Raw genomic sequence first — 23051 nt, forward strand, 5'->3', positions numbered from 1 at the left:
TAACTCACATTAACACACGGAAGACGTTGTTCCAAATAAAAGGACGCTGAAAATTGATAGTTTGCCAACACAACCAATACTTATACCAATGGCAAGAGAACTTCAGGATACTCTAAAGGGATGTTAAATAAAATAAATCATCCTCGTGCTGCGGTCTCTTAGCCAGGTTCTGCACATACTGCAGTATAATGCGCGAGATGTTTACATTGCTCACAACAGCAGCGGTGAGGTGAGCAGGCTCCATGCATGCCATATTATGGCGTCTGCACGGGTAACCCAGAAAAAAAGGCACCAAATGATTGTCTGCAGTTGCTTTCACAGAGGGAGGGGCAACTGACGACAGGTACCCAAAACCACCCGTGACAATGTTTTTGCCCCATCAGGCATTGGGAGCTTAAGCCAGAATTCCAATGGACAGCAGAGATTGCAGGAACTGTGGGATAGCTTCCTACAGTGCACCGCTCCGAGAGTCGATGCTAGCCACAGTAGTGAGGACGCATTCCGCCAACTTAATGCGCTTAGTGGGGACATACACAATCGACTGTATAAAATCGATTTCTAAAAAACAACTTCTATAAAATCGACCTAATTTCGTAGTGTAGACATACCCTTAGAGTAAGCCTCTGTCACCTTGAGAAAACAATAAACCCAAATCTTCAATTTGAGGGTCTCCAACATACTGCAGCAGCACAACTTAGCATGTTGAGTCCTCAGAAGAAAATGCTCCCAAGCTGTGAATGTCACCAGAATGGTTTCTAATTTATTTTAATGTAACATCAAAAGTAAAACATTAAGAATAGGGTCAAAATACTTTTTTCGTCCTTCTTCTGACAGATGGAGCTATAATGCTTAAACTACCCAATGCAAAACATAGCATTTATTTATTTATTTATTTATTTAAAGCTGTACATTTGAGATGGAATTAAGTTGATTCACAGTGAAAGGTGTGATGTCATACTTTTGGGTGTGATAACATGTCCTATTCCCAGGAAACTACATTTGCAATAACACAATGTGGCAACATAAAGGAGTATGACAGTTGGGTGTCAAGTACTACATAGTCTTTATTCAAACTGGACCTGCAAATAGATAAGACCCCACATTACTGTTCAGAATATCTAGTTAGTTAAAAGTATTTCTAAATACTTTATTTCTACAAATCTGGTCACTGTCATTTAGTGCACTGAAGACCCTTGCATGCCAGGATGCTGCAAAGAAATGCAATCCTTCACTTCAAAGTGTCAGCTTGATATAAAAATACTATAATAAAGCAGCTTTAATTTTAAAAATTAACCTTGGAAATTATATGGAGAGTATAGCTATATAATTAGGATAAACTCCCCTTCTCCCAACCCAAAAAAGGTGCATGTTGTGTATGTAGATTACCAGTTACCATAAATACCTGCCAGATGTACCAAGACACAAAAAAATGAAATTTGAAACAAGTGAAAAAGATTCACAAATATCCTTCTTGGGCTCCTTGACACTCACTGAATTAAGGCTATTCTGCTTGGCTTCCAATTCCTTTCGTTATTTCCCTTGTTACAAAAGAACATCCTTTATTACATTTCATGCTTAGCTACATGAATAGAGCAAAGGGTGGTGAATACTTATGATTGTGAATCATCAGAACTACCAAATTTAGCTTTCTGCCAAAAGAAAAACAAAATATCAAAATTACCAGAAGAAAGCCAAACAGGCAAGCTTTGCATATTACTTTAGCCAAGATACTGTTCTTATTAACATTAAGGTTGGTATTTCAGCATGACCCATAAAGTAAAACAGTCACAGTTTATTACAGCTAAACTATGTCCTATAAATTGGTACTGAAGAAGAATTCAAACTGTGAGGAAGTCTACGTTTTACGCATGAGAAAACATAACTGAACAGAAAAGGGCAACAAATTTTACAGCAGCTAGAAATACTAGATTTAATTACTGAAGGGAAATCATGCAGAGAAGTTAGCTGCCTAACATGATTTATAAGAAATGCAAAATTTGAATGTGAAATTCTCAGTTAATCAACAGAAACCCAGTAATAATCAGACCGCTAGTTTTTGCAGTTCCATCTATGATGCAGACTACCATCAAGTTCATGAGAGCAAAAAATAGAAAAAAGTTACAATGGCACTCAACATTTTTAAAGGACTAAAACCAGTAAAAGCACGGGGCTGGGGGGAGAAGGCTTGGCAGGGGGTGGGGAGAGGTGCAGTATTTTAAAGGGCAGCAGTTTGCATCCCTGATACAATGATTGGCCAGTCAAAGATTGTCACTGTATTGCTCAGACTGACTGAATGAAAAACACCAGAGATTAGTGTTTTAGATATCTGAGGGTTGTATTACACTACTACTCAGACCATGCACACCCTCACAATCTGCAATATTTTGACAAAAATATTATGAATGGTTTTATAAAGTGCCCCGTTCTGATCCCATGGTTCCCCACATAGATATCTTCTAGCCATGAAAGATCTGTTGTTGGAGGAATGATGAACTAAGATATTGTATGCTGACCATTTGAGTGGAAATGTGGTGGCATGGAATTTTGTCAAAATGTGGTAGTGTCACCCAACTGACCTAAACGAATGCTAAAAACAGAAACCTGTACACCTCTAGGGTTTAATACTGCCTCCCTGCTTACAGCCCTTGGGTACATAGTTATTTAGATTTATAGAAAAATAAAAAGGGTGCAGTAGCTGTGGCAATAAGTTATAAAACAAAGCAAAATTAGACAGTGGAACACAAAACTTGCCCAATACCAAATCTGATTACCCTCCAAAGCCCAACCCTGCAACAGCCTGCACAAATAAATGTTCTGAGACAGAACACAAATCACCAGATTTTCAAGGTTACTTACACAAGGAGGACTGGATGGAAGCATGTAACTAACAGTTAAAGCGCAGGAGTGAGAAACAGGAAACCTGGGCAATATTCCCAGCTCTGACAATTACTCAGCGTGAAATTTTCAAAAAATGCCTACATGACCTTTGAGCACAGCGCGCATTGCCATTCAGTGGCACTTGTGGCCCTAAGCCACACATGTGATTATAATATTTCTACTATCACTGTATAAACTGGGCAATCACACCCTCTGTGCTTCAGTTTCCCTATCTGCCATGGGCATTGGAACAATTTTTATAGCAGGGTTGCTGATGATGGAAATCATGTGTTTTATTACTACTTCAAGCCCGAGCACCAGCACCACTTCCATCTGTAAAATGAGGATAATGATAATGATAATATCACCTCACTGTTCATGTCTGAGGCTTAATTAAACTGTAAGATGTGTGTATGTTCCACTCCCTCTGTGCACCCCTATGCAGATCTACATAGCCATAGATATATCTTCTCAGAGCACAAAGGAACATTGTTGGTGAAGGAGGAGGACCAGAAAGAGCACAGGAAAATGGGCTGGTCTCTGTTGACCTTTTACAGCCAAAGAAAGCCTTATCCCACACACCCATCTCTCATCTCTATTGTCTTCCTTTTCCTTATGTCTCCTTCACAACTCCCATTTGCCTAGGAGCAGACCCAGAAGAGGCCAAAGCAGATTCTTATATGGCCAAGAGGAAATGATCCCAGTCACCAAAGAGAGGAATGACTCCTGGATTCTTTAGCTTCTCCTGATCCTGAGGGCAAAATTGTTCACATGCCTCATTCTATAACCTCTGTCACTACTCCTTTCTGCAGCGTTCACTTGCTGCTTCGTCGGCAAAGGAATTCTTTCTGTATTTATAATGGAGAAAGGATCACATACTAGGATCCCAATCCCTCTAAACATCTGGAACTTGACATCTACAGAGATGATACATGCTCCATTACACTCCACCTCTGAATAATAGAATGGTAGGACTGGAAGGGACCTTCAGAGGTCATCCAGTCCAGGCCCTTATCAGGACTAAGTATTATCTAGACCATCCCTGACAGGTGTTTGTCTAACCTGCTCTTAAAAATCTCCAATGATGGAGATTTCAAAACCTCCCTAGGCAATTTATTCCAGGGCTTCACCACCCTGACAGTTAGAAAAAAACTTCCTAAGGTCCAACCTAGACCACCCTTGCTGCAAGTTAAGCCTATTGCTTCTTGTCGTATCCTCAGAAGCTTAGGAGAAAAAAAATTTCTCCCTCCTCCTTGTAATAACCTTTTATGGACTGGAAAACTTATCACGTCCCATCTCAGACTTCTCTTCTCCAACTAAACAACCCCAGTGTTTTCAATCTTCCCTCATAGGTCATGTTTTCTAGATCTTTAATCATTTTTGTTGCTCTTCTCTGGACTTTCTCCAGTTTGTCCACATCTTTCCTGAAATGTGGTGCCCAGAATTGGACATAATACTCTAGTTGAGGCCTAATCAGCATGGAGTAGAGCGGAAGAATGACTTCTGATGTCTAGCTTACAACACTCCTGTTAATACATCCCAGAATGATGTTTGCTTTTTTTGCAACAGTGTTACACATTGACTCATATTTACCTTGTGATCCACTATGACCCCAGATCTCTTTCTGCAATACTCCTTCCTAAGCAGTCATTTCCCATTTTGTATGTGTGCAGCTGATTGTTCCTTCCTACTTGGAATTCTTTGCATTTTTCCTTGTTGAATTTCATTCTGTTTACTTCAGACCATTTCTCCAGTTTGTCCAGATCATCTTGAATTTTAATCCTACCCTCCAAAGTACTTGCAACCCCTCCCAGATTGGTATCACCTGCAAACTTTATAAGTGTACTCTCTATGCTATTATCTACATCATTGATGAAGACATTGAACAGAACCGGACCCAGAACTGATCCCTACGGGATCCCACTTGATATGCCCTTGCAGCTTGACTGTGAACCACTGATCACTACTCTCTGGGAACAGTTTTCCAACCAGTTGTGCACCCACCTTAAAGGAGCTCCATTTAGGTTGTATTTCCCTAGTTTGTTTATGAGAAGATCATGCGAGACAGTATCAAAAGCCTTATTAAAGTCAAAATACACCACATCTATTGCTTCCCCACATCCACAAGGTTTGTTACCCTGTCATATAAAGCTATTATGTTGGTTTGACACAGTTTGTTCTTGACAAATCCATGCTGTTACTTATCAACTTATTATCTTCTATGTGTTTTCAAATTGATTGTTTAATTATTTCCGACATTATTGGACTCATGCAGCAGAACAATATCTCCTCTCTTACCCTGGTGTCTGTGCTTTCCCCTCTGCTTCTGCTCCTTGCCTGGCCTCTTCTCGCGGTTGCCTCCAGTGACTATCTAATACTATATACTTTATTTAATTATCAATCTCCTCTCACAATCCTTCTCTTTCCTTCCTCAAGACACCAAACCCTCCAGGAATCAGACCACAAAGTTTTAAATGGTGGGAGTGAAATTTTGGCTTCTACTGAAATTGGAAGCCTTCATTTTTTAAAATGAAACCTTCTATTTCTGAAAATAATTCCACAGAAAATTCTGTCTTGGTTCCAGGATAGAGAAATCTGATGACCTTCAGAGCACATTGCAATGCCCATCTCTTTTTCCTGGCTTTGGGAAGGTAAAGATTTACGAGTGAGGAGTGGTAGGAACATAGCAGAAAGCCTTAAAAGCTGTTTTTGAGGTGGCCTATTGATGACTAAAGGTTATTGTAAGTTGTTTCAGAAGCACTAAGAATAAAAGTAGGAATGTTCCTTCTATTGTTTATCCATCTAAATAAATAAAAAAATGACAGCAAATCCTTTCAAAGTTGTCAACATTTTGTGAATTCCTCTCCCTCATTATGATACACTGGGCATTCTTCCCCATTTAGGTTTGCCACTATCTCTCAGTCCTGACCAGAAACAGTTGACCTATTCCAGTGCTAAACATTTTCTGAACAGACTGCCATTCACACCAAATTCTGTGGCAGTTTTGTGATAAGTGACTACAGTGGAATCTTGCCAAATAATTTCACTTGTGATTAAAACCAGGCTTGAGTCTATCTTTCTTCAAGGGAAATACTGTTGGACTAACCTACTTTGCCACAACATTCCTTAGTCTTTCCATTTCTTGGAGTTTTTATTATACACATCTGCTCATTTTCCTGGTCTGTTAAAGCAATAGCACAGTGCACTACACACACAAAAAGTCTGAAGATCAATCCATGACACAAACGTGACAAGCCATTCTGGGATTTCTGAACTTTGATGGATGTTCTAAGAGGAGTGCATTTGTGTGTGGCTAGTTATTTCTCCTCCACAGAAAGCTTACAAAGCTGATTGAAGTGTGCCACATAATTCATTTACGTTTGATGTTAAATCTGGCATTTAAGTGTTACGGAATTCCAAAAGTTCTAATAGCTGTATTATTTTTATGCATATACAGAAATGATCCTATAAAGTTAGATTTTTCTAACACATCTTTCAGCAGCAGATGCACTGAAACAAAATTAACCCTGATAAACAAAACAAGACAGCTTTAACGTAATTCCTGGTTAAGTTCAAGATGATATGAGTTAAACCCCTCGAGCCATCATACTGAGATAGCACAGATTCAAAGCAACATCAACTAAGTGTCAGCCAACTGCTGTCCTAGAGAGATCAGGCATAAGCTATACTAAAAATAAAGTTCTTGCTCAGCATACGTTCCTGACAGACACCATAAAAAAGGTGTTTTGTGACAGAAATAATGTTAATGGTGATGTTGCCATTGAATCAGTGTATTCATTCATATCCCATATTTGCATGACAAGGCCCAATGCTTTTCACATAGCTTTCCCCACACCCTCACTCTTTTCGTACAGTACGCAGCTGGAGAAAAAAGGGAGCTGTTCTTCTAATCAATGACACCATGTCATGCATGGAGCTTCTGCATAAATCCAGATCATAAAATGTCAAGCATGTCCCACTCCAATGATTATCAGGCACTGAACTAAAAAGATGCAGTTTTCATCTCCACAGGACTGTCGCCAAACCCTGGATTGCCTTGATGTAATAAATGAAACATGCCTACTATTTCACCACCACAGAATGGTCCTATAGATATCTTACATCATCTTTGTTTGCAGGAGGAGGTATCTAGGCCTAGATGAAGTGCAGATATGTTACTAAACAACGCACAGCTTGAATCTTGGGTCCAACACAGATGACCTTCAGACATAAGCACGGTCTAAAATAAATATGCTTTCATCTTTGGGAGTATTTTATTTAAATAAAGATTTAAGAGACAAACAGCTTAGAAATACATTAAACAGAAGCATGCCTTCATACACTTAATGTTTCACTTTAACAACAAAACCACAAGCAATATGGTATTCCAGAAAAAAGACTAAGTTCCCTTTAAGCAGAACTGAAACTATATATGAGATATCACAAGTTTTGGGTTTGGTTTTTTTTGTTTGTTTGTTTTTTTAAACAATGGCATAATTAACAGAGTTCTTTCGTGTGTGGTTTTTTTAAGCAGTGCAGCTCCAAAACTGCAGATTTGGTTAAATAGGAGTTACAAATAAGATTTGCATTTTTTGTTATAGTTCTATGAATATATATGTTTATATTTTATTTTAAAATTCTCCTGGAGTGACAAAAATAGCAATGCAACAAAACTGTATTGAGCCACATGAAAAAGTGAAATTGTTTAAAAATGATCCCAGATGAGTTAAATAAGCAAACCATATAATTTGCTGATATAAGTTAACACTGGTAAGGAATTTTTTAACTGTGAATTTTATCTTGATTTATGACCCTTTATTAAAATAGTTTTGATGCTACAAAGCTTCATTAACACAAAACACTACACTATTATTTACTTGATGTAAGTGACTAAAGTACTGGTATGCTAGAGACTCCCTTTTTGCCCACCTTCCTCCTCCCAAAAAACAATATTATTTGTAGATTCTGCAAGATGCTGAGCACTCCTGCAGGTTTCTGAGCATTCTGTACTTCCACTGAAGTCAGTGGGACTTGAGATCACGTAATACCTCCCAAACATCTTGCAGGATTGAACTTCCTTAGCATTTTCTGGCACACAAGGTTTTTTACTTCTTACCTCAAATTCAGCATGTCTGTGAATATCCTCTGCTCTCTGTCTACTTAAGATAAATTCTGCTTCATTTGCCACTCTTACTAAATGATCCTTCATTGTTTGGCTCAGCAATCTGTTGACATAAAATATTTAAAGATTAACCAGTGCTTATGAATTCCAAAAACTAGTATCTGAAGAGGCTATTTATATACAAAATGTTTGAGCTTTGTTCCAAAATACCAACCTTATTTTAACAAAAAAATTGAACAAAATTATTTTGTAAACAACTGATCTGCAGTTTTCTGGCAGCCTACTGAAAACGTGTTTCAAAAAGTTATCAACATGAGGTACTGGAAAACACTCCAATCACAATACAAAGTGCAAGTTTGTTTGGCTTCAAATATACATATGTACAATGTAAGAAAACATCCCCGTATGCATATGCACATACTAAATGACACGGCAAATATTAAGAATGGTAATCAACACCTGACACAAACATTGTCGTAGGATCACACTGGTCCATAAATAAAGAGTAGGATAGTGCACCTGTGACTCACCAGCTGACCCCAACTGGGCTTAAGAGAGGGCATCTGCAACATATAAATGGCAGAGCCTGACAACAAACAAAGTCAGGAAAAGAGCTGGTGAGACCTCTCTACATGAGAGATCAGTAGCTCAGAACTGCTGGAGAGCAGGAGATTGTAGCTGGTCCATAAAGGAAGCTATAGGTGGTTGCAGGTACACGTGCTGCTCTGCTACCCTCAGCCTAACCCAAGCCAGAGGAATGAGGGCCAGAAGGCAGCAGAGATAGTTACCTGCTGACTTCTAATCCAAAGGGCTGAAGGCAAGGGAGCAGCAAAGGGTTTACCTGATGACACCTCCATGCTGGAGTAAGAAGGCCAGAGAGGGCTGAGGGACAACTGAAAGAGGGATGCTCTCCTGCTTAGAATGAAGTCCCAGCAGAAAGGCTGTGGTTGTTCCTGCTGAAAAGAGTAAGGCTGCACTCCACCTAGAAGGGCTGGGGTAGCTGCCCTTGCAGAAGGACAGGAAAGGACCGGTAAAGAGCCCAGATGTGACAGAAAATACCAGAGTGTGATATGCAATTTGCCAATGAAGTAGAGATCATGGGATTTTAAGAACTACATGTAATGGGGTATGACAAATGGACAGTATTTTTGGGACTCTTGTTACAGACTATTTGCCCTATGTTTTTTGTAACAACCAGCCCCAACAAGAGTTATTATTCAGGCAAGAAATTGTGTGTGGAGTTACTGGGCACTATGAAGGACAGAAACTGAGGCAGGCAAGCCCATTGCAGCCTGCTGCTTCAGGGGGCTGTAACGACAAACATCCAAATACGTCCGTTTACCTATACACACCCAACGTAATTAATACATGAAAAATAAAGTAATTATAAAATGCACTGTTCTTCCCTCATCTATAAATAGGACCCTACCAAATACACAGCCATGAAAAACGCATTATAGAGACACTGAAGGTTATTTGGGGTGGGGGTGGGGGTCATGGTATTACCACCCTTACTTCCGCATTGCCTGCAGAGTTGAGCGGCTGGAGAGCAGCAGCTGTTGACCAGGCACCCAGCTCTGAAGGCAGCACCCCATCAGCGGCAGAGCAGAAGTAAGGGTGGCGATACCATACCACAGCACCCTTACTTCTGCACTGCTGCAGTGAGAGCTGGGTGACCAGAGAGTGGTGGCTGCTGACCGAGGGTCCAGCTCTGCAGGCAGCAAAGCTGAAGTAAAGGTGGCAATACCATACCACGCCATCCTTACTTCTGCACTGCTGCTGGCAGCAGCTCTGCCTTCAGAGCTGGGATCCAGCCAGCAGCCACCACACTCTGGCCTCCCAGCTCTGAAGATAGCACCACCACCACCAGCAGCACAGAAGTAAGGGTAGCAGTACGGCAACCCCCCTACAGTAACCTTGCAACCCCCCCCCACTCACACACCCCTCCTTTTTGGGGTACGACCCATACAATTACAAAACCATGAAAATTCAGATTTAAATAACTGAAATCATAAAATTTATGATTTTAAAAATCCTATGACCGTGAACTTGACCAAAATGGACTGTGAATTTGGTAGTGCTCTATCTATAAAGAATGTCTATAAAATGGAAGCTTTACATTAAATTATAAGTAACATTTTAAGGATTACAAAACATCCTCAGACTCATGAACTAAACGCTAAGACATATAGCTGTTCTAGTTTACACAGCAAATAAAGCTGTAATTCAATCTAGCATTTCTGAGGCCTTCATAAACTTTAAGAGCACAGCTTCAGAGCAGTTTATGAATGGTAGCAAAGCTCATGGTTGAATTACAGCCCAATTACGCAGTGAGTTCATATATTGTTACTAAAAACATTCATACAGATTCTGTTTTTAAATTAGTTAAGAGGAATTTATCAAGTTAAAATTAGCTATACAATGATGTACAATGGGGCAGGAGATATAAATTCTTTCAAGCATGCACCATACGAACCAGCAGAGAATATAGGTGAATTGTGTCAAAAATACAGTACACTATGATAAATGTATTTTGTGACATTTTGTGTTTACAATACAGAAAACATCAATGCAATATCACACATGTAAGACAAAAGGTGCCTTTGTGAGAGATAAAATAACTTATTCAAGTTCACATTCTATCTAAACTCTAACTCACTATCCCCTTCTGAATATACAAAACTTGCATACGTATTTCTAGGCATTTGGCTTGCTCACATTCTGTGAGCAAAGCAATGGTCTCAGAAGTGTTCCTCATACTCATCAATACATATAAGGCTATAGGGGTGGGGCACTGATCAAACAGACTGGAGCAACTAATGTTACTTTCCCTAGCCTTAATGCCATCAGAATGAATAGGAGAAGAAAGAAGGAGAAACATCTTGGTCTTTCAACAGCCAAGAAAGAGAAGCTGATATATTCTTAAAAAAAAAAAAAAAAAAAAAACAAGTTGATGTATCCATGCTTATTTGACACTGGCTGCCTCTTCTGTCTCCTTCTAATTGTTCTCCTGTTGTTGAGGATCTCTCTCTGCAACTCCAGAAACTGGGACAGCCTTTCCTCATATCTCTGCTTCTGCCTCATCAAATCTGTATGCTCAGCTGAAAAAAAATCTTCTTTGCCTATTTTAACACTTCAGTGCATTGGTTAATGCCCTTGGGCCAGGGGAGAAGATGAAAGAAACTTGGAGCAGGCAAAGACCTGGGAAGGGGTTCTCTGCACCCATCATGTGAATGATCTGAGAGAAAGACACCAGGATCCCGCTGGGGCAAACTCTCAGATGAAGAGGGCTGAGAAGCCCTGGAAGAAGAGCTCTAAAGATGGTGAAGTCCCGGAGACAAGACCGTAAGGAGCAATGAGCCTGTCTGGGTTGCTTTGAATTGTTCAAAATCACTGTTGCCATGTTAAATAAAAAAAAACCCGAGGGAAAAAAAATTGAAAATGTGAAGCTGTTTGGAGCATGGTTTCACCTTCCCAGATGGGGTATAGTGAGGATTCCTTACATATATATACCAGCTGGGAAGGCGAGACCTATATTTCAATTTCTCTTACCTTCTCTTGTTTTTGAATATCAATTTTACTCCAATAAGTGACTGTAAAAAGAGCTTTTTATTCAACCGATCTGCCACTGTGTGAATTCTTCTGCTTATATTAATGACAAAAATTAAGTTTTCACCGCTTTTTAATCCCAATAGCATTGCAGAGCCAATACACCCATAGCTATGTAATGCACATTTTATCCCTTTTAATGCTTCAAAAGAATTAACAAAATTCCAATTCCAAGGCAATGAGGTTACAGAGGTGTAAAAGTGAGCACATAATTTTGCCCTGCTATTGAAAATGCATAAACAGTTCTGTTCATGCTTTAGAAGGAATAAACATACACCCTATTTTGACAATGGTGCTACAAAAGTATAACAACTAACTGGTGACAGAATTTGAGCCCTCTTCCTCCGAATCTTTATTATTCGTTATGCAATAGCCAGAAGTAATTCATCTGGACTTTTAGATCAAAGGTGGAAGTCTGTAGGATTTGCTGTTGGAAAGATATGATCAAGCTGCTGGTCACAGTGGTATCTTTGCAAGTTTGCTCCAGAGGTCACTGCAGCACAAACAGAACACTATGATGCAATTTTTAATTATTTTTCAGAGTAAACTCACACTTTATTTTCAAACAAGAACATTACATTCTGAAGTTATTTGGTATATTGGATTAAGCTGTATAAAGCACAAAAACATTTTCATTGTATATATATTTTTATAATATCCAAAAACAGCTTCAGGTTCTAGTGTTTGTCATATCCAAATCTCCCCATTCCAAGTCAAATAACCTTTGTTACTGTACTGAAGAACACTGGAGAGTTAAAACTGGAATCTCAGGAAAATATGCTGCTTGATCTTAAGAAGTCTGATTATACTGAAATGTTCTGGGCAGGTGAAGCCTAGTTCTTCTGGTGAGAAATGGGGTTGGTAGTAATCCAGAACTACATGGCACTCAAAGCAAAAGGCAACATTATTATAGATTTTCTCAGCCATTGTATGCTCAACAATATTTTGAGGCTTTTTTGCATTACTCAAAAACTTGAGTTGCCCTCTCCTTCCTCCTTTACATGCATGTCTTCCCCTCCCCCCTCACCCCACACACATACAGTTCTTGAGCTTCTACAGGCTCTATTCCACAGGGCAAGAAAGTGAGAGGTGTCTGCACTGGTATGGGTGAGAGGAAATGAGTGAATGGTTGTATGCAGTAAAGGATGAGGGCAAGAAGGAGAAAAGGAGGGAGAAAAACAATGAGGTAAAAAACAAAAAAAGTGAGTGAAAGGAAAGCGATAACTGAAATGGGGAGAGATGGGAAAAGAAGTAGAGAAAAAAATGAAGAAAATAGAGGCTAAGAGATGAAAAATAATTAAAACAGTAGAAAGAGAAAGAAGAACTGGAAATAAAGGAAGGACTTGAAGAAAATGTTAAATTAAAAACAGGGCAGAAAAAAAAAGAAGTAAAGGAGCTGGGATGGGAAGAAAACAGCAGAGGGGACATTGATAAGCAAGTATAGTTTTCTACCACTCTTCTGTATAATGTGTCCTGATTTCCACAGTAGGAGAATGGCAGGAAGGAGGTGGCGAGGAGAAAGAACACGCTTTTCTCCTCTTTCCAGTACCCTTCTTTCTACATTCATCCTCCCAACCTTGCCTGGGCACACACCCATGTTTTTCATTACAGAATCTGGTCATCCAGTTTTCATTAACAGCATGTCAGTGTTTGTCAGACTTAAAGTCTTAACATTAATGGCTTTAAAGCAGTTTCTTATAATAGTGGCTGAAAAGAAGTATTACCAGGCCTCAGGACTGATACACATTTATTTTCTTCACTGTAACACCTTTTTGGCCTGCATGAGTGGAATATCATTTTCTGAAATCTATTCTCAGCTGGTAGTTCATCCATCTTTTCTCCTTTGCTTCTTCACTTCTCACTAAGTACATTCTTTTCTTTGCTTTGCTTTGTTAGCAGCTGGTCTTAAGGAATCTCAAGATTGTATAGTGATTTGTGGTTTGGATCTCTCTCTAGTATTACATGCTGAACTAACTGAGGTCAAGCCAGTCTCCACTCTGATGGATGAAGCTGGATGAGAATTACCTCTCCAGTATGCTAGCACTTCTAACAGAAGATTTCTAACAATTGACTTTAAATGTTATTTTTATATTGGCCTTTAAAAAAGACAATTTTAGACTCAAAGCAGTCTTACAATTTGGACTGAGACCATAATGGAAACATTTCAACTTAAGTTTTTACTTTTACACAAAAGTAAAAAAACAACAGAAAATCATTGTTTAGAATAAGTGCTTATCAACATGAACTTTAAGCATATTAAATATTGTCCTAGGGATATGGAAGCAAAGATTTTATAGAATTTTTGTGAGGTGAGAGAAGGGTTAAACACATCGCTAATGTTTTTCAAATATCCATTTTGTGAACTTGAAAATATTTCCTTTGAACTATTCTTCAGTCAGGGAACTAGCCTTATAGATTTTTAAAACTGACAGCATTGGCATACATGGGACAAATACTTTGCCCTTTCCCATTTCAATAAGTATTGATACTGGTCATGAGTATCACACGGAGATGGAAGTTAAAAATATTTGTTTGAAGGAACATTTTTAGACTGCCAGATTCGCAGTTGTACCTACTACACCTAAACTATTATCTCCCACCAATACTATGTTCAAAAATATTGCCTCTGCCTATTCCCATTTGCATCTGTCCCACAAGCCTCGAGAATCTTCTGGTATGCAGTGTCCATTGGGGCCTCTCCCTCCCCACTCACAGAGTATTTCCAGAGAATATAAAAGAAAGTGCCCCTCAATTCCTTCTCTATTTCAGGAATTCTTGACCTAAGACTGAATAAATGAAGAAAGTACGTAGGGAATGTGAATATGCAGAGGCAACACTCTCAAAGAACAAGAGTTATTGGTATGCAACTTCTCATATGTGACAGGTTTCAGAGTAACAGCCGTGTTAGTCTGTATTCGCAAAAAGAAAAGGAGTACTTGTGGCACCTTAGAGACTAACCAATTTATTTGAGCATGAGCTTTCGTGAGCTACAGCTCACTTCATCGGATGTGAGTTATCTCTGTATGTTCCCACTACCAGGAGTTCATACAAGCCATACAACTCCAGAAAGTAGTCTAAGAAGTTCTAGGTGAACACTTAAATGACCAAGTATGTGATTCTGTACTAGAAAGCACTGACCACATTTACAGAGTCAATGGACTTGATCTAAGGAAATGTCAGCCATATACTTTTATACAGAAATGACATCATCAAACAGACGAGAACAAGAAACTACATGTTAAAACAATAAACACAATTTTATAGGTAACATAATATTACATTTGTTACAAAATGATATATTATTAACTAAAAATGTCTAAAGGTAACTTAGGAACAGTCTCAGTTTATCATGACAGTCACCATTGCCATTTTCAGTCTGTTTTAAACTGAGTTTGTCAAGTTAGCCTGATAGAAAGTTTATAAATAATCTATTCAATCCAATTTCTTAATTTTTTGGTTTTCCTAAATCCAGAGTCTAAAACATGCCCTCAGGAAACTGACTACACAACTGCTCTGTACTTCAGTGAATTGTTTTCCAGTGGGCTGAAAGAACATAGTGGGATGCACCACAATTGCACTTTTTATTTTCTCCAGAGAAAGGAATCTAGGCATCAAGTGTTAAAGTTTTGTTTTAGTTTCAAATAGCCTTTTTTTGGCACTGCATATGCAAAGATTTTTTTTTTTAAACTCAAAGCAATGTTCATATTGTTTCTAAAACAAGCACAAAAAAACTTTATCATGACCTAGTCTTTTCTGTGGTTATTCTCTGACAGGAAGATATTCCCAAGCAGCTGTTTGAGTCTTTAAATGGCTAGGCTAAACTTTTAGAAAGTAAGTGTCTCAGCTAGACACCTAAATTGATATTTGTTCATGGAAATAAAAGTAGCATTATTTTCCATAGGTGCTGAGGAGCTACAGCTATCATTAATGTCAAAGGCAGCTGCAAGTCCATAGCATCTCTGCAATTCAAGGAACTTATTTAGGTGCCTAAAATAAGATTTAAGTGTCTACTTTTCAGTACTTAATGTTGAAAATTTTGGCTTTAATTTTTAGTTTCCATTTGATGTAACGGTATTAACATTACTGGAATGCAACATTTAGCTCCAAGAATAGCCTACCACTTTCCAAAAGAAACATCACTGCTTTACCTGTGTCAGCTACATAGACCATTATTAAAGCACCAACTCTCATTCTTTTAACATTAGTTTAACCCCAAGTAGAATATTTTTCATCTCAGAGTGTGAAAATTTACAAACTAAACCAAGAAACCACACAGCAGAGAGATCGTTCAAGTATTTGCATGAGAGCAAAGGTTTTCTGCTAAGCTAAGTCAACAGTAAATTTATCAATAGGAAAACAGATTTTCTTACTAGACACAGCAAGTATATTTAACAGATTTTAAGACCAGAAGGGACCATTGTGATCATCTAGTCTGACCTTCTGCGTAACACAGGCCAAAGAACCTCAACCAGTAATTTCTGCATCAAGCCCATAACTTCTGTTTGAGCTATAGCATATCATTTAGAAGGATATCTAATCAAGTTGAAAGACTTCAACTGCATCCAGGGGCGTGCACAATGGGGGGAAAGCAGTGGTGGACACAGAATAATCAGTGGGGGACACAGAACTCCTCCTGCTCTGCAGCAGGGAGAGCGAGAACGCTCCTCTCCCCTGGAGCTGCAGCAGGGAGAGTGGAATTCCTTCAGCCTAGGGACTGCGGCGGAAAAAGCACTCTCCCTCCTACAGCCCTGGAGCAGGAGGAGTTCTGCAGAGGAGTTTGCTTCTCCTTCCCCCCTGCCAGAGGAGTTCTGCCTTCCGCACTGGTGCCCCCCCCAGCAGTAAAATTTAAATTCCTGTGTGTGCCCCGACTGTGCCTCTGTAGCACTTTAGTGAAGACGCTACATGCCAATGGGCGAGCTTTTCTCTCATCAGCGTAGTTAATCCACCTCCCAAGAGGTGGCAGCTATGTCAATGAGAGAAGCTTTCCCATCGACATAGTGCTGTCTATGTGGGAGTTAGGTCAGTATAACTAAGTCACTATGGGGTGTTGATTATTCACACCTCTGAGCAACGTAGTTATACTAATAGAGGTCTATAGTATAAAACTGGCCTTCAGGTGATTCAGAATGCACCACGCCTCTAGGTTACTTCTTCCAATAGTTATTTACACTCAGTTTTTAAAAACTCCGCTCTATTTCTAGTCTGGATTTGTCTAGCTTCAGCATCCACCATTGGATCTCAATGTGCCTTTTTCTCCTAGATTAAGGAGTCATCTACTATCAGATCAATTAATCTCTTGGAGTAACTAACCAGATTGACTCTCTCTCACCAGAAGGCAAGCTTTCTAAACCTCAAACCACTCTTATAGGGTTTTTTTTGTTTTGTTTTGTTTTTTAAATATTTACAATTTGTCAACATCTTTTTTGAAGTGTGGACACCAGAACTGGACATAGTTTTCCAGGAATGGTCTCACCAATGCCATCCACAGTAGTAATACAACCACCATGTTCCTACTTGATACTCCCTGCATATACACCTACAAATCTTGTTTTCTCTCTTAGCTACAGTATTGCACTGGTAGCTCATGTCCAACTGGTTGTCTACAGTGACCTGTAAATCCTTTTCAGTGTTACTGCATTCCAGGATACAGTCACTCATCCTATACGTGTGACCTACAATCTTTGTTTCTTGAAGTATGATCTTGTATTTGGCTGTATTAAGAAGGCATGTTAAATGAGTTCATCTTGCCATTGGAAACAGTTGACACTCTGTAACTGTTATTTACCACTTCACCAAAATGTCCACCATCTGTAAATTTTACCAGTAATAATTTTATGTTTTCTTCCAGATCATTGATAAAGATATTGAATTGTATTGGGCTGAGAGTAGATCCTTTTGGAAACCTACTAGAAACACTGCCACTGGATGATGTTTCCCCACTTACAATTACTTTTTTGCAATATCTGTTAACTAGTTTTTAATTCATTTACTATGAGCTACATTCATTTTACAGAGCTTTTTTTTAAAAAAAAAATCAGAATGTAAAGTGGGACTAAGTCAAATGCCTTACAAAAGTCTATTATATGAATAAAACTTGTAACCTCACCAAAAAAGAGAGTTTGACTAGACCTATTTCCCATACAATCTTTTGTGCCTCTCATACTTAAAGTATTCTCAGCTTTTCTTGTCCAAGGAAGTCAGGCCCACTGCTCCTTAGGTTATGGGTCAGGTCCCTTCCTTACAATCATCATAGGCAGCTACAGCTGTCAGCCAGGAGGCAAGCAGAGTCATAGGACTCTCCCCCTCCAATTCCTGGTCAGAAATAGATCTGTCATAATTACAAAAAATGTGTGTGTAGAACAGTCAACTCACCAGCCAGCATGCCCCTCAGAGCATCTAGCCAACAGCCATTCCAGCTGTAGTGAGCTGCTATTTCTCGTGACCCTCCGGCCATGTCACATTTTAATACCACCCATTCCTCCTCCTTCGCAACATCTTTGCTTGCATCAAGAGCAAAGTGAACTACTTAAAAATGCCAAAGGTATTCTCTGTCAGCTCTCCCATTTTTATTTTTCATGTCACTGAGTGTTCTTGATTCCATATAATATACAAAAATAGCATCGCTCATGAAAAGCTTACATAATCTAAGAAGGAGATTTTCAAAAGCAACTAGGGGATTTAGGGACACATGTTCCATTGATTTTTCTGTGTAATATATGCCCAAGAGGTTTAGGAGCATTTCCAAAAGCCTCCCTTTAAGAGACTAATGCCCTGGGAAATATAGATGGAGGTGGTGTAGAGGATCTTTTTCACTACCATAGTTCTAACAAAGGTTTTCAGTATGTACACTGCAGGAGTGGATTTCTAGGAATGATATGCAACAAGAGGCGGTTCCCTTAGTAAACAGATTTTGAGAGATCATTCTAAGCATAAGAAGTAGCATGAAAAAAATGCATTAAGAGAGGCACAGTAAAAGCACGGGCAGTTTTTTCCCAGCTGTCACAAACATCCCTCCACCTACCCCAAAACCCAAAAGATTAAAAAAAAGTCTAATGATTTTTAAGCCAAACAACACATTTGAGGTTTTTATTTGCCTTACAGTATTGACCTTCTTTGTAAAGCCCTTTGAGATCTAAAGATGAAAACCACTATATGAGAAATAGGCATTGTTATTTAGGGTTTATATTCTCAAGTTTTTCTCTGAAACAATAAGGTTTAGACTTTTTTTTTTTAAATGAAAACAGATTCTCAGGTAACATATTGATTCCAATAGTTGAGGCTAAAAAAAACAATGCAAAAATTGGTAAACAAAATCATGAGATTTGGTAACACTATTCGTTCAATTACTTCCCTTTCCTGAGGGATTTTTCTTTTTAAGTTTGCTTACCTCCATAGCTGCCACTGTGCTTCTTTTTCTCGGTTCCAAGTTTACTGCTAAATTTATTTCAGTGACAGATATTGCACTGACAACCACTGCATGAGATGCTCCTCCAATATGGGAAGTGGAGGGGGACTGAGGCATTATGGACTTCCTACTTTTCTACCATCAGCTGTGCCAAATTCAAGGTCCCAGACAGGCACTTTTCCCTGAAAGGTGCTGGCCACACTATTCAGCAAAGCACTTGAGCCTATGCTTAACTTTGAGCAAATGAGAAGTCCCATTCAAGTCAATAGGACTACTCAGGAAGTCAAAATTAAGCACATGCATAAGAGCTCTTCTGGATCAAGGTCAGACTGTTCAGCACAGGATCAAGCTACAGGTGAGGAGATCAAGCCACAAGTGAGCAGGTTAGGCACTTAGATTCTTCTGTGGTCAGGGTGAAAGGTGCCCAGCCATCTGGAGCAGAGCTAGGAATTTCCTTGCTCGGCACATTGCTGCTGACTGCACAGATAATCAGGTACAAGTTCAGGCACTTTCCAAGGTGGGAAAAGCAAAAAATAAAAACAGCAGAACAACAGAGAGTTAGGCACAAGTAGAAAAGCTAGAGATGGAAAGATTTTAGAAGAATATTGCCAACTTCAGATCAACAAATTATTAACTTTAGTCCAAATTCAATGTAAGATCTAACGATGTGATATGCACAGCAACTGTGTGGACAGGCATTTCTGATGAGGTATTAGAGGGAGAGGTTTATGAATGCTCCAGACTATGCCATAGCAGAGAAAGGACCCTATCCCATGAGAGAGGCTCAGCAAACATGAGGGATCTGAGGCTAATGCAAATATTCCTATAATTATATATATACACACATACACACACACACATCAAGGAGATTCTCTTGTCTTTGAGTAGAGGCATAAGTTGTACACTCAGAAGTATTATTTATGTCTTTAATGAGGTCTGTTTGTATACTGTGATACAAGTTTTAATTACTGCTACAAAAAAGTCTTTAGAACCATTCCAATGGAATAAAGACTTTAAGACACACTGTTCACTCAACAGTAAAAGAGCTACAAGTTCCTAAATTCCTAAAGGCAGTAGCTTGAACACAATAGAACCTCATTTTTCTCCATTTAACTAAAAGGAAAACAGCTAAAAAATAGGTGACTTTCAAATCAAATCTTGTTGTCTGATATATATATATATATATATTAGCTATTATTTAAACTAAATTAAAGCGTAGTTTGTGAAAGCCAAGCTAAGACTTTGCGCAATAGAGAGAAGATGGGAAATCCACATTCCAGTAAGGAAGACCTGATTGTCAGAAGATTTTTAAAAAATGTAAGAACATAAGACACGAGTAGAAGCCTTTACATGTTTATTGTCTGGTGTAAATAGCTTCATGTTGTTCTCGTTTATTTTTAAAAAGCAGCTATTACGAGAACGATCTTACATAAAAACAATTAAGAATACTCAACTGACATTCAAAAAAGTGTTTTATGACATCACTTTGATGAGGCCAATGAATGAAAAGCATGTCCCTTCCATCGAAGTTCACGCCTCTGACCAATGCACATTTTTTTAAAAGGCTACTGGCATCCCCAAGCCCACTATCAAGAAGGACGAGTTTTAAAAAGGGTTATGAAAGCTTCAAACTTTTTGAAATACATATATTCCATCATGAGCAAAAAGCTTCTGTCTCTTCATTTAGGTGCAGCATACCTCATATGTTTTCAATTTACATAAAGATGATGAAACTTAACTCCATACAGAGACAAACAAAATACAATGAACTCAAAGCCACAGTTTGTAAAATGCTCACTTGCGTTGCACATGATTTTTTGCGAGTGTTAAAATATTCACTATTTGGTCTCCAGAGTGCCAAACAAATTCTCTTCTATCCCTCCCTCCAACACACCGTCAAGTTATAATTTTTAAATTTCAACACCTCTCCAGTACTGTTTGGTGTCTATGCCTTGATGATTTATTGTGGTTCTAACTCACACTTAACAAAGCAGCCACTAGTATGAAAATCTAACTTGTTGACTGTAAAGAAAAAAAATTGCATATTACAAACCTATGATTTAAAATGGAAAGATCTAGTAAGCAGAGACATGTTAACATGGTAGTCTTGATTTTAAAAGAGAAAGACTGGGATGAATCAGATGCAGGTCCCATATTATCAGAATTCCCACAGTTTGGGGTTGGAGGCTGAGATAAAATTGCAGACTGGATAAACTGTTCTAGTCTGGACTTAGTTCTACTATATGATGAATGCGTAATTTCTTCTTCCTAAGCCTTTTCTGGTAAAACTAGCATCAGTGTGGCTGTTATTCTCCATTTCTTCATGAACTATCAATATTAACTATATTTTGCTATCTTTTTTCCACCACACCATTTGCATCTATAGCAACAAATTCTCTAATGCCCTTTTTTCCCTTTTGAGCCAACAGACCATTGCAAGTGAAAAGCAATTAAGGAGTTGGACAGTCTACAGCTATACTCTGTTTTCCAATTGATCAGTGTCACAGTAGCTGACTAACCAGTTTCAGGCCCAAGTATTTTAATTTTCACATTAACAAACATGTCTATGAATAGTCCGGGTGTGTGTACATATATCCTTTAGAATAAGATACAGAGTGTTATACGTTGACAATCTGTAAGTACAATGCATCTTGTTGATCTAAGTTAAGATTGTTATGTTAACACATAGGAATAAATACCTTAACAATGTTTGTAAGTTAATGTATGGACTGGAAGAGTAAAGCAATTTACCTCAACTAGTTATTTTTATAATTTTTAATACATAGTATTTTTTTAAAAGGGTTTGATTAATGTAGTTTTAGGTAGACAAACTTTTTTTTTTTTTTCCAAATTGAAGTTAAACTGTTTCAGGTCAAACAAAGTGTTTCATTTGAGGAGTTTTATTTAATCTGTTAATTTTTTAAAATAAAATTGAAGTGAATTTTAAATTGAAAATAAAAACATTTCATTTAGTAAACACTGAAACACAATATTAGAATTTAAAATTTTCTTTTTTCCTTGACAAACAGAGCAAATTTGCCACAAATCACAAAATGTTTCTATCAACCTGAATCTGCATATTTTTTGCAAAAAAAAATAATTTATTTGAAATATTTTGTGCAGCTCTAGTGGTCGGCTGATCTTTATTGGGGGTGGGGGAGGAGGATCGTCCTTACACATTATTTGAGTGATTAACCTTTTTTGTCTAAGATGCACAGCAAATATCTAGTCTAAAATACTATTTGAAATTAGAGAAAGATCAATAAAATCCCTACTGAGAAGGATCCCTGGGCTCTTTTACAAAATAGCCATTAATACTAATTTAAACATTGGAAAAGCTGGTAACTAAAAGCTCCCATTCAGTAACAAAGTTATCACCCTAGATAGATGGAAACAAGATGTGGAATCCTCTCAAATGTAGTGAGCTCTTTCTTGTGCTAATTTTCAGAAAACAAATGTGTGACATAATGACCATGTAAAGCCATATTGTACCTTTTACAACATTTAACAAAGAAACTGCTAAATCTCTCTTTTTTATAAACTAAGGATTGTGTGGAGGGTTCCATGGTTGTGTGTCAATTTCCAGATCAAATTTTCTTAATTTACAAGATAAGTTTTTCCTAACTAACCTCCAACCTTTAGAACTCAACCAGGAATCTAAAAATCAAGCTAGGTTCTTTTCCTCAAACACACCCCATCACCAGTAATAAAGGTCTTTTGGCCAAATTCTGTCCTTAGCTATATCTCTGAGACCACAAGGTACTCAAATTATGCTACACCGGTACAGCTGCACAGGTAACTGTCTTCTGTGGAGTTAGGCAGCCCCATAATTGGTCCCATAATTTCTCTATTAAGCTTAACAACCGTGGTCCAGAATCAAAACCTTTATTTATTAAGGTAAAGCTGTTAGGGTTGCTAAAAATAAGGTTGTTGGAAAAATACATACTCTACTTAGAGATGGGAGATTTAGTCTGTAAATGGTAGTGGGAGGAAAGAGGAGTTATAGAATGCAATCATATGTTCTATAATAGTATCATT

The 23051-nt window shown here is 38.3% G+C and overlaps 1 protein-coding gene across 7 annotated transcripts in view; it reads right to left on the minus strand.

The window, feature by feature from the left end:
• The window catches only part of LRBA (LPS responsive beige-like anchor protein), a 558473-nt gene that overhangs the window by 349508 nt on the left and 185914 nt on the right, over positions 1–23051 (minus strand). For all 7 annotated transcript variants that reach the window (XM_048847356.2, XM_048847351.2, XM_048847357.2 and 4 more), the window contains exon 36: positions 7994–8102. In XM_048847356.2, coding sequence (XP_048703313.2) covers positions 7994–8102 — 109 coding nt within the window. The remainder of the gene's footprint in view (positions 1–7993; positions 8103–23051) is intronic.

This window comes from Caretta caretta, chromosome 4, assembly GCF_965140235.1.
Source record: "Caretta caretta isolate rCarCar2 chromosome 4, rCarCar1.hap1, whole genome shotgun sequence".
Classification (NCBI taxonomy): domain Eukaryota; kingdom Metazoa; phylum Chordata; order Testudines; family Cheloniidae; genus Caretta; species Caretta caretta.